The 12,013-nt window shown below is 42.0% G+C and overlaps 1 protein-coding gene across 17 annotated transcripts in view; it reads right to left on the bottom strand.

Moving 5' to 3' along the window:
* Positions 1-12,013, bottom strand: part of LOC100359008 (F-box DNA helicase 1) — a 92,062-nt gene that overhangs the window by 43,616 nt on the left and 36,433 nt on the right. For all 17 annotated transcript variants that reach the window (XR_011381591.2, XR_016219790.1, XR_016219791.1 and 14 more), the window contains 3 exons: positions 11,849-11,974; positions 10,468-10,574; positions 823-954 (listed from right to left, as the gene is read on the bottom strand). Coding sequence is in view for 14 of the 17 variants with exons in the window: in XM_070055793.2 (XP_069911894.1) it covers positions 823-954; positions 10,468-10,574; positions 11,849-11,974 (365 nt within the window). In the remaining 3 variants the exon portion in view is untranslated. The remainder of the gene's footprint in view (positions 1-822; positions 955-10,467; positions 10,575-11,848; positions 11,975-12,013) is intronic.

Genomic DNA, 12,013 nt, shown 5'->3' with positions numbered 1-12,013 from the left:
CCTAAAGGGGTCAGTGCTGTGGTATAGTGGGTAAGGCTGCCGCCTGCAGTACCAGCATCCCATATGGGCTGGTTTGAGTCCTGGCTGCTCCACTTCCAATCCAGCTCTCTGCTATGGCCTGGGAAAGCAGTAGAAGGTGGCCCAAGTCCTAGGGCCCTGCACCCACATGGAGACCTGGAGGAAGCTCCTGGCTCTTGGCTTCAGATTAGGGTAGTCCTGGCCGTTGCGGCCATTTTGAGGAGTGAACCAGCAGATGGAAGACTTCTCTCTCTGCCTCTGCCTTTCAAATAAATTAAAAACAAACAAACAAACAAACAAAAAAAAAAAACTAGGCCAGCGCCACGGCTCAATAGGCTAATCCTCTGCCTGCAGTGCCGCAACACCAGGTTCTAGTCCCGGTAGGGGCTCCGGATTCTGTCTCGGTTGCCCCTCTTCCAGGCCAGCTCTCTGCTGTGGTCCGGGAGGGCAGTGGAGGATGGCCCAAGTCCTCGGGCCCTGCACCCCATGGGAGACCAGGAGAAGCACCTGGCTCCTGGTTTCAGATCAGCATGATGTGCCGGCCACAGCGCGCCAGCTGCGGTGGCCATTGGAGGGTGAACCAACAGCAAAAGGAAGACCTTTCTCTCTGTCTCTCTCTCTCACTGTCCACTCTGCTTGTCAAAAAAAAAAAAGAAAAAAAAAAAAAACTAACAAAAGGATTACAGCGATTTCTCTTCTCTCCTTCACCCACAACCTAGATAACTACGTGGCTGACAAGCAGTAAAACGCCAATTACTGAATTAAGTTCGAAAGAGAGCAGGTGCTGTTGGGGAGACCACATACGTAAGTGATGGGGAGTTTCTTCATGGTGAGCACAGTGTCCACAGGGATGGCATTGTTGCACTGCCCCACACAGCAGCGGACCACTCCTGTTTTTAATACGTTGCTTGTCAGCTCGGCTTGTAAGAAGTACTCCTAAGAAGGAAAGAGACAGAAAGAGAATAATAGCACCTCTGCTACCTTCTACTTGGAAACTCTTGATGCATCTTGAGTTCCAGAATGAGAAAAGGTTACCCTGTTTTCCCTTAGTTTCTCTGATTTTCCCTGACTCCAAAGCTTTCATCAAGAGAAAACACTTGAAATAGTCCCATTGGCTTCTTGATAAAACTGTAGCTAGTTTTTAAAAAAATAAGATTTAGTGGACAAACATGCATAACGATTGCCCACAGTGATATTTCAAGACTATTTCTGGATTCTACTTATGCTAACCAATCTCCAACTGAATTATTACAAAATTTTTTTTGTATATTCCCGTTGTAACTCCGCTAAGTTGAGAGAGGAGAACTTAAAGGACGTCCAGGGGTTGGTGCTGTGGCACAGAAGGTAAAGCTACTACCTGCAGCGCCAGCATCCCATATTGGCGTCTGTTTCAGGCTGCTCCACTTCTGATCCAGTTCCCTGCTAATGTGCCTGGGAAAGCAGCAGAGGATGGCCCAAGTGCTTGGGGCCTTAGATCCACGTGGGAGACCCGAAAGAAGCTCCTGGCTCCTGCCTTTGGACTGGCTCAGCTCTGAATGTTGTGGCCATTTGGGGAGTGAACCAGCAGATGGAGATCTCTCTCCCTCTCTTTCTCTCTCCCACTCTGCTTTTCAAATAAATAAATATTAAAACAAAAACAGAAACAGAAACAGATGTGCAAATCAACCCTGCACACTTCCCTCTTCCCCTGCTATTGGTTGGCAAGTGGGAAATTGATACATTTCAGCCTCAGTTTCTTTATCTGTGAAATGTAGAGAACAAGGCACCTACTGTCACAAAAACAGGGACTTTGGTTTGATTCACTGCTGCCTCTGAGGAGTTCCACAAAGTATGGGCAAACTAAATGAGCAGGACCACTCATAACTGCTGATCATAAATGACAATTTCATATTTTCTAGATTACAATTGAGTTGTTTACCACATTTTTCAGAATCTATGTACCACATTTTGATTTATTTGGTTTTCTCTTCCATTTTACAACAAAACAGATTTTGCTGAAGCCCCTTTGACTGCCATCTCCATTTTCTTTTTGGGTGTCTCTTTTGTGAGCCACTGTAAAATAGCTTCAAGTTTAATACATGTCCAAAAGCATAAGGCATTTTATAGCTGTTTGTTTATATAAGTGTCATACTTTTGGTTTCCTTCTCAGTTTGTTCACTTTCCTCTTGTGCTATATAGGATTCAGCCATCATTCTTTTATATTTTATTTATGCATTTCTGTGGAAACTCGGGTTTCTAAACTATTTCCAACGATGCAGAAATGAATATCTTTGTACATATTTCCAGCCCACTGCAAGATTTTCTCCAGGGCTGGGGATTTCAAACTGTTTTGATTCATTTACAGTACAATTCTATACTTACATGTGTAAGAAATTAAGGAGCAGGCGTTTAGATTAGCAGTTAAGACAGCTGCATCCCATATCTGAATACCTGGGTTTGATATACCCAGTTCCGGCTCCTACTTTGTGCTTCCTGCCACGGCAGACCCTAGGAGGCAGAACTAATGGCTCACGCGATTGGGTTCCTGCCACCCATATGGGAGATCTAGATCGATTTCCCAGCTACTGACTTGGACCTGGCCTGGTTCCAACCCTCATGAGCATTTGGGGATTGAACCAACAAATGGGAGCTGTATCTGTCTCTGCTATATACATACATACATACATATATAGGTAAATGAACTTGAAATCAAATTTCCACAAAATACTATTTAACCCAATATATTGTGATAACTGAATTTTTTGCATTTTACTTTTTTTTGTTTTTTTTTTTGACAGGCAGAGTTAGACAGTAAGAGAGAGAGAGACAGAGAGAAAGATCTTCCTTTCCATTGTTTCACCCCCCAAACGGTTGCTACTGCCGGCGCACTGCACCGATCCTAAACCAGGAGCCAGGTGCTTCCTACTGGTCTCCCATGCGGGTGCAGGGCCCAACAACCTGGGCCATCCTCCACTGCACTCCTGGGCCAGGACAGAATCTGGCGCCCCAACCAGGACTAGAACCCGGGGTGCCAGAGCTGCAGGCAGAGGATTAGCCAAGTGAGCCACGGCGCCAGCACCATTTTACTTTTTTTTAAAGCTTGTGATAACACATTAATGTCACCAATCATTAGTGAACTGCAACCTACAATTTGACAGACACTGTTCCAGGGCATTAGAATACAGATGATTTGGTCTTAGTACTCTTTATGTTACTAAACATCATAGGCTCTAAAAAGCCTTTGTATATGTGAACCATTACTATTTATCATCTTGGAATCTCAGAAATATACACTCAGAAGTTTTCAAAATGTGGTGAGAGGAGTAGCACTGTTTTGTCTTTGCAAATCTTTCATGTCTAGCTTAATAGAAGACAGCTGGAGCCTCACCTCTTCTGTATTTATTTTGTGGTGACATCACATGCCAGGTGGCCTTGGAGGACTACCCTGCACACTTGTGAGAGCATTAGAGATAAAAATGCTAGTAACAGCCTAGTACCAAGAAACCTGTATATGCATAACAGGTATATGAGCACAGCATGTAATTGTGACGAGCCTGGCATGTGTGTATAATATGTACTTTAAGCGTGGTGTATGCCACATACATAATATGTGCTGAGAACAAGAGAGAGAGCCCTGCAGGGTCAATTTGATTATATCAATATTTGAAACTTCAATCTGGTAAAATAACAGCTAATAGTTACTTAGTCTGTTAAAAAAACCATCCTTTGAGGTGCAGTTAATACCCTTACACCGGCTTTATCAGGTAAGGAACCATGCTTAAGTCATCTGGTTCAGGTCACAAAGAATCGAAAGAACTGGAATGAGAACCAGACATGAACAGGGCCCGTGCTTTTACCGTGGCCAGTCACCACATGGGAAAATATTTTTTTCAACAAACACGTGTGGAGTATCAATTATATGTTAGGTGCTGTCCTAATGATGTGCTTGTGAGATCTAGATTAAGAATCTAAGATTCTAGGGTAGGCATTTGGCCTACTGCTTAGGCCACAGGTTAAGATACCTGCAGCCTACAGGTATCAACAGCTGACTCCAATTTCCTCCTAACACAGACTTCAAGAAGCAACCGCCATGGGGCTGGCGCTGTGCCTCACTTGGTTAATCCTCTGTCTGCGGTGCCGGCATCCCATTTGGGCGCCGGGTTCTAGTCCCGGTTGCTCCTCTTCCAGTCCAGCTCTCTGCTGTGGCCCGGAAGGGCAGTGGAGGATGGCCTAAGTGCTTGGGCCCCTGCACCCACATGGGAGACCAGAAGGAAGCACCTGGCTCCTGGCTGTGGATTGGCATAGCTCCAGCCGTAGCGGCCTTTTGGGGGGTGAACCAACGGAAAGAAGACCTTTCTCTCTGTCTCTCTCTATCTCTCACAGTATAACTGTATCTGTCTAATAAAAAAAAAAAAAGAAGCAATGGCCACGGTTCAAATAATTGAGTTCCTGCCACCCATTTAGGAGACTGGGCTTGAGCTCCTGGTTCCTGAATGTTGTGGGCATTTGGGGAGTGAACCAGCTGACATAGTAACTGTGTCGCTTAACACTTCAAAAATACAGTGATTTTCTTCACTTCTTTAAAACTTAAAAAAAAAGATGAACAAAAAGGCTTCTGGTGATTACATCAGTCATGTTCTCTAAGGAGATCAGAGAAAAAGGAGACTCTTGGTTATAGGGCAATGGCTTATTCTAGGGAGCAGAAAACAAAAAAGGCTCATGTTTTATGTCTAAAACGTCACAGGCATTGTGGAGCAGAGGGTAAGTCACAGTGTGGAACACACCTGCATCCCAAATCAGGATGTCGTTTAGAGTTCTGGCTACGCTGCTTCCCACCCAGCTCCTTGCTAATGTGGCTGGGAAGCAGCCGATGAGGTCTCAAGTACTTGAGTCTTGGCCACCTGTGTGGGAGACCTGGCTGGAGTTCCTGGTTCCTGCTTTTTAGCCTGGTCCAGCCCTGGCTGTTGTGGCCGTTTGGGGAGTTAACCAACTGATGGGAGCTCGATCTCTCTCTCTCCCCCTTTCCTTCCCTCCCTGTTACTCTGTCAAACAAGGAAATAAATAAGTCTTCAAAATGTAAATTAAAAAGAAAATACCACCACCATGACTACTATTTTTCACATGTTTTCACAGCCTCTAAATCGTCCTGGCCTCATGCCCCAGAGTCTTCAATACCCCTAGGCCCTTCTTTCTGAGCAGAGACTGGACTCAACCACTTCTGAAGCAGAATTTCCCAAACGTATTCACAGGCTGTGATAAAGAAAAGCAGAAGTGCTCTACCTCGCACAAGGGCTTTCAGATTTAAAAACATCTGTTCACACAAACAGGCAGTTTCTTGGGGTCTTCCTGTGGGCAGACAGATGTTTCCTCACCCTGTCTCAATAATGGGGAAGTGTTTCTCTAGATTCTATATTATTTTTCTTCTATGGAGAAATGGATTTTCCCTGTCAAATATATGCAGTAAACAAGTGATAAGCTTCCAAATGTCTTCAAAAGGTCTATGAGAATACTTCAAAAAGTTCATGGAAAATGGAATTAGAAGTCATTGATTTTGGGGTGAGTGTGTGGCTTAGCTGTTAAGATAGCACTGGAGACAACCATATCCCATGATAGAGTGCCTGGGTTCAAGTCCAGGCTCCACTTTGGATACCAGCTTCCTGCTATTGCACACCCTGGAAAGCAGCAGGTGGCTGACTTAAGTACTTGGGTCTATGCTACCCACATGAGAGACCCAGACTAAGTTCTGACTTTGGCCTGGCCTACCCCTGCCAATGTGGGCATTTGGGGATGTCTCTCTTAAAATCTGTATCTATATGTATATAATGTATTAAGTATTTTTTTCTTTTATTTAATGAATATAAATTTCCAAAATATGGCTTATGGATTACAATGGCTTCCCCCCCCATACTGTCCCTCCCACCCGCAACCCTCCCCTTTCCCACTCCCTCTCCCCTTCCATTCACATCAAGATTCATTTTCAGTTCTCTTAATATACAGAAGATCAGTTTAGCATACATTAAGTAAAGATTTCAACAGTTTGCTCCCACACAGAAACATAAAGTGAAAAATAATAGATGATTTTTTAAATGATGATGAAATCAGATCAGACCTATCATCATGTTTAATCCCAGTGAGAGTCAAGTTGGGAATTGATAATTTCTTTCTTTCTTTTTATTCTTTTTTTTACAGAAGATCAGTTAAGTATACATTGAGTAAAAATTTCAACAGTTTGCACCCCCATAGAAACACAAAGCGAAATATACTGTTTGACTACTCATTATAGCATTAAATCTCAATGTACAGCACATTAAGGACAGAGATCCTACATGAGAAGTAAGTGCACAGTGACTCCTGTTGTTGACTTTACAAATTGACACTCCTGTTTATGGCATCAGTAATCTCCCTATGCTCCAGTCATGAGTTTCCAAGGCTATGGAAGCCTTTTGAGTTCTCTGACTCTTATCTTATTTAGACAAGGTCATAGTCAAAGTGGAGGTTCTCTCCTCCCTTCAGAGAAAGGTACCTCCTTCTTTGAAGACCTGTTCTTTCCACTGGGATCTCACTCACAGAGATCTTTCATTTAGGGTTTTTTTTTGTTTTGTTTTGTTTTTGCCAGAGTGTCTTGGCTTTCCATGCCTGAAATACTCTCATGAGCTTTTCAGCCAGCTCCGAATGCCTTTAGGGCTGATTCTGAGGCCAGAGTGCTATTTAGGACATCTGCCATTCTATGAGTCTGCTGAGTATCTCACTTCCCATGTTGGATCACTCTCCTCTTTATTTATTCCATCGGTTAGTGTTAGCAGGTACTAGACTTGTTTATGTGCTCCCTTTGACTCTTAGTCCTTTCACTATGATCAATTGTGAACTGAAATTGATCACTTGGAATAGTGAGATGGCACTGGTACATGCCACCTTGATGGGATTGAATTGGAATCCCCTGGTATGTATGTTTTTTAAAAAGTAGTTTATTCTGGAGTGAAACAGTTTTCAAATCCACGCATAGTTTTTCCATAACATACATTTTCCATGAACTTTTTGAAGACCCCTTGTAGAATGCTATCTTTCATGAAAAAGGAGAATATGAAAATACATACAGATTTGTTGATATCTGCAAAAAGAAACACTGAAAGAGAAATCAATTAGAAATTAAAAAAAAAATAGCTACCAAAGGTAGGGGCAGAGAATGGTTTGAAGGGGACAGAAATGAAAGATTCCTCTTGTTAGAAAGCTTTGACTTTGGAAACATAAACAGGTCTTACAGATTCAAAAGATAATCAAATTGAAAAGCAGCAAAGCCATCCCTGAAAGGACTGAAAACAAACATACATTTCAGATTGTACGTTTCACTGGTGATAAAACCAGAGGACAGACAGACGTATTTCAAGGGACTTCAGAATATCTTACTTTAGTTTTCCATCATTAGTGGAATATATGCTCAGGAGAAATGAAGCCTCTAGGAAACCTTACATTTCATTCAGTATTCTATTCACAATGATACTGGTATTATTTTGAAATACACAGAATGGTATAAGTAAGTAACAAATGCTATTAAGAACCAAGATTTTCAGTGTGAAAGATTCAAGTTAAAAGAAGTAAAGTTTAGTGTTAAAACTGAACTGGACTGCATAACTAAAATTCACGAGTTACAAATGTAAAAGGTTAAAGGTGCTGCAATATAGACACAGTGTAGCTTTAAAAAAAAAAAAGGAGAACGAAGATAACACATGCAAAAAAAAGTCTTATTTTCAGTACACAAACTGCTGGTGCTACACACTTGGGAAAACACTACGAAGTAAAGAGTTGGGAAGTTAGGTACTCTCAGGACAGAGAATGGGCATGACATCAGGGTTCACCCAAGTATCAAAGAAGACGGCTGGGGGGTCCCATCTCCAGATTTAGTGGATACTCATTACATCACAATTTTAACTCCTTTAAATATTTATGTTACATTAACAAAAACCAGCTCAATAATTAATTATTAATAATTAATTAATAATAATTAATAATTGGGATTGGAATTATCAGTATGAACATTTGATTTTTCTTTCTTTCAGAATATGGATTGACAAGAAAGATGAATAGGGGCTGGCGCTGTGGCGTAGTGGGTAAAGCCACCGACTGCGGTGCTAGCATCCCATATGGGTGCCAGTTCAAGTCCCGGCTGCTCCACTTCCAGTCCAGCTCTCTGCTATGGCCTGGGATATCAGTAGAAGATGGCCCAAGTCCTTGGGCCCCTGCACCCACATGGGAGACCTGGGAGAAGCTCCTGGCTCCTGGCTTCGGATTGGCGCAGCTCCGGCTGTTGCAGCCAATTGGGGAGTGAACCAGTAGATGGAAGACCTCTCTCTCTCTGCCTCTCTTTCCCTCTGTGTAACTCTGACTTTGAAATACATAAATAAATCTTTTTTTAAAAACAGATGAGTAATCTTAGCATTACTAAAAGAGTGATAGGCAACCTGACAACATGTGATGACAGACAAAGAACAAAGCCCTTCCCTCCAGGGAGCATTCCAGCCAAAACAGATAAGCTTGGATATAATCCGGCCTCTACATCTAACTTCTGATTACAGGAAATCCAGGATAATTACATAACCACATAAGGAAGCAAATCTAGAATGTGGAACATTTTATAGGGCATTTGACCCAGTTTCTGTAATAAGACAGGACCATTAAAGAAAGGGGGGGGGGTGTTGGCTGTTCCAAATTAACTAACTTAAGAGACTAACAACTTAAATGTTGATTTGGATCTTGATTTGAACAAACCAACTGTAAAAAGGCATTTTTTAGATAATCATGTATATATGATTAGAGACTGGGTAGCAGGAGTTACATATTATTTTAAATTCTGTAAAACATGGAAACAGCTCTGTGGTTACAGGAAAAAAAAAAGGTGTTTTTTTTTTTTTTTTTTTTTTTTTTTTTTTTTTAGGAGATGTGTACTCCAAATACATATAGGGTGCTTTGTATATGGTCACTCAATGTATTGTTTTCTCAACTTTTTCATGTTTCAAAATTTTCACAAGTAAAACAAAAATCTTACTTAATCCATGTTGTAAAATGAGATTACTGCTTTATAATACTCCCATTAAAGTTACCAATTGTATTCCTCAAACAGATGTGAAAAGAAATCCCATTTGTCTATAGATTTGTGTCCAAAATGTGGTTGGCACATTTGATCAATTACAAGTATCAAGTTTCTGTTTTAGTACCACTTAACAACTCTGAGACTTTGAATATCATTTACTTAAAACAGTTATGGCTCCACCCAACTCCCACCCTACACTAAAAGTCAAAGCCTTTAATATCAGTACTGACTCTACAGCATGTAACACTCATCTGCTTAACAGAACAGCACAATGTAGCACTTTGAATACATCACTCTGCTACACACACAATTGCATGTTTCCCAGGTAACTAAGGAAGACTATATTAACTTTTGCATTTAAGTTTTTTTTTTTTTTTTTGACAGGCAGAGTGGACAGTGAGAGAGAGAGACAGAGAGAAAGGTCTTCCTTTGCCGTTGGTTCATCCTCCAATGGCCGCCACGGCCTGCGCGCTGCGGCCGGCGCACTGCGCTGATCCGATAGCAGGAGCCAGGTGCTTCTCCTGGTCTCCCATGGGGTGCAGGGCCCAAGCACTTGGGCCATCCTCCACTGCCCTCCCGGGCCACAGCAGAGAGCTGGCCTGGAAGAGGGGCAACCGGGACAGAATCCGGCGCCCCGACCGGGACTAGAACCCGGTGTGCCAGCGCCGCAAGGCAGAGGATTAGCCTAGTGAGCCGGCCTGCATTTAAGTTTTAGATATCAGGCTTAAGTATTTTTCTTTTAGGAAAGATGGACTAGATGGTAACTGTTATTTGTGTTGCAGTCTCCAACAAGATTGAGAAGAATAAATCATCTCTGCTCTAGCTCAAGAAAAGGCAGGAAAGTTGGGAAAGGAAGTAGAGAGAAGGCGGTTTTATGAGGGTGGAGACCAGTGGAGGCCAACTGCTGACCTACTTGCATGTTTGTGTCTTAGCCAGTGACAATGACCAGTGTGGTCTAAGTGTGTCCTCTCTGGCAAGGATATTCTTGGGAAAGTCTCAGTGACAGCAGCAGCTGTCTTTTAAAGAAAGACTAGGGAATGGGAGGGAGGAGGTTTAGATGCAGAAAACATTCTTTTCTTCCTGGAGTGTTGAGAACTAACTGAGCAAAAGAAAAACTAAGAAACAGATGAATACAGTTGGTATTTTAAAAATAACCCTTTTAAAATTGAATTAGGAAAAATTTAGAAGAGAATCATATCTTTGTTTCTTTGGTTAGAACGCTTCTTGCACTAGTGTTGCACAATCACCCTCTGTACATAAAGGCCTTTGCCTCTAACCCACGATTCTGATCCAAAGGCTTTTGCAGGCATACAGATCGACCCCTTATTCAAATCCAGCAAAATTCAAACACTGGCAGATTAACTCACGCTACTCATGCCTCTTACCCCAGCCAAAGTCAAAATGTTTTCCAGTGATTTGGTCATGATGAGACGCTTCTTAGCACGAGTTACTGCAACATACAGTAAATTCCATTCATCCTCAGAAAATGACTCTTAAAAAAAAGTAAAGGGGAAAAAATAAACTCAAAAGCCCACTTACAAAAAGTTATGTTCTCATCTAAATGTTTACATCCTCTCACTCATAACCCATTCCAAAAAAAAGCCACTCAAGATTTGCTGGCTTGTATATACAGAATTTCCCTACAAATGGCAATTCCCAAAACAAAAACCTCGCAGACCAATGGCACAACATGCTGAGTTTTATTTAGTCCTGCTATGGCAATATATATAGAGTGTATATATATATATACACACACACACACACACACACTAGGAATATGCAAATTGGTTATTCAATACCTGTGATGTGCCAGGTAGGTAGTGATGTTCATTATCCCAGTTCTGCTCACAATGGGGAAAGTGAGGTTTACAGAGGTCATGTCATTGGCACAAATTAAGGCCAAGGTAATCAAAGGCCCAGAGCTGGACCTGCCCAGAGCAGGACCCAAGTCTAGTCATCTCTAAAGCCCGCCCTCTTTCCATTTCCTGACACTGTTTCTCTGCATGGATTTAGTCCAACCTGGAAATGTTTGAAGGCAACAGAAGACATCAACCAGATGAAGCTCCTGGCTTTGGTCTGGCTCAGCCCTGGCTTTTGTGGCCATCTGGGGAGTGAACCAGCCAATGGAAGATCTCTCTCTCTTTCTCTTAACTTTGACTTTCAAATATGTAAATCTTTAAAAAACAAAAGCAGCTGGTATCTTTCAATGGCCACCTCTGTTTATGGCTCTCCCTCCTTTTATGGCTATATCCACCAGAAATAAGAGATGTTTAGTATTTATGTTTTCAGCATTACAATACTACACCCTCAAGTTTGAATCCATGGTTAACAGCCAGTTTTTGCTAAAAAGCAGACAAATGACAGTGTTTATTATTTCACCTTTGGTGATATTCTGATCTCTTTAATGAGAAGAATTAATTAAAGGAAAACACCTTGGTTAGCAGGGAAACCATGTTTCAAAGCTTTTATATCTGATGGAGAAAATTTTGAAGCTGAGAGTAGATGTGTGTTAAATAGGCCCACTATAAGTGTAACGGTCTCATAAGCAGCCTGAGAGAAGTGGACCCCATGGGAGCTTGATTTTGATTACAGTATAAGAATCAAAAGTTTAGGACTAGTAGGTGTTTTTTCTTGTTTCTAGGACTTTACCTACCAGGAGGCCACAGCATCCAAGAAAAATCAAAGTAGTCTAAAGGAAGCATCTCACTCAACCCTTGAGTGCTAATTGATCATAACACTCAAACGAAGAGCAACCAGTCTCCTTACCAACTCTGAAGTGGGGTAGCTGGGCAAGATTATGCCTGGCACAAGGCACTTTCACGAAATCATCTAACACATGCACAGTATCAAACTCCAAGCCTTTGGCTTTGTGCACAGTGCCCAAAATGTACTCTAGAATAAAAACACAGCACACAGTTAGATGAGAGCACC

The sequence above is a fragment of the Oryctolagus cuniculus genome, chromosome 13 (genome assembly GCF_051225735.1).
Source record: "Oryctolagus cuniculus isolate XC-2025 breed Fujian yellow rabbit chromosome 13, ASM5122573v1, whole genome shotgun sequence".
In the NCBI taxonomy this organism is placed as follows: domain Eukaryota; kingdom Metazoa; phylum Chordata; class Mammalia; order Lagomorpha; family Leporidae; genus Oryctolagus; species Oryctolagus cuniculus.
Note: the sequence above shows the minus strand (reverse complement) of the source record. Positions and strands in the feature narration are given on the sequence as shown.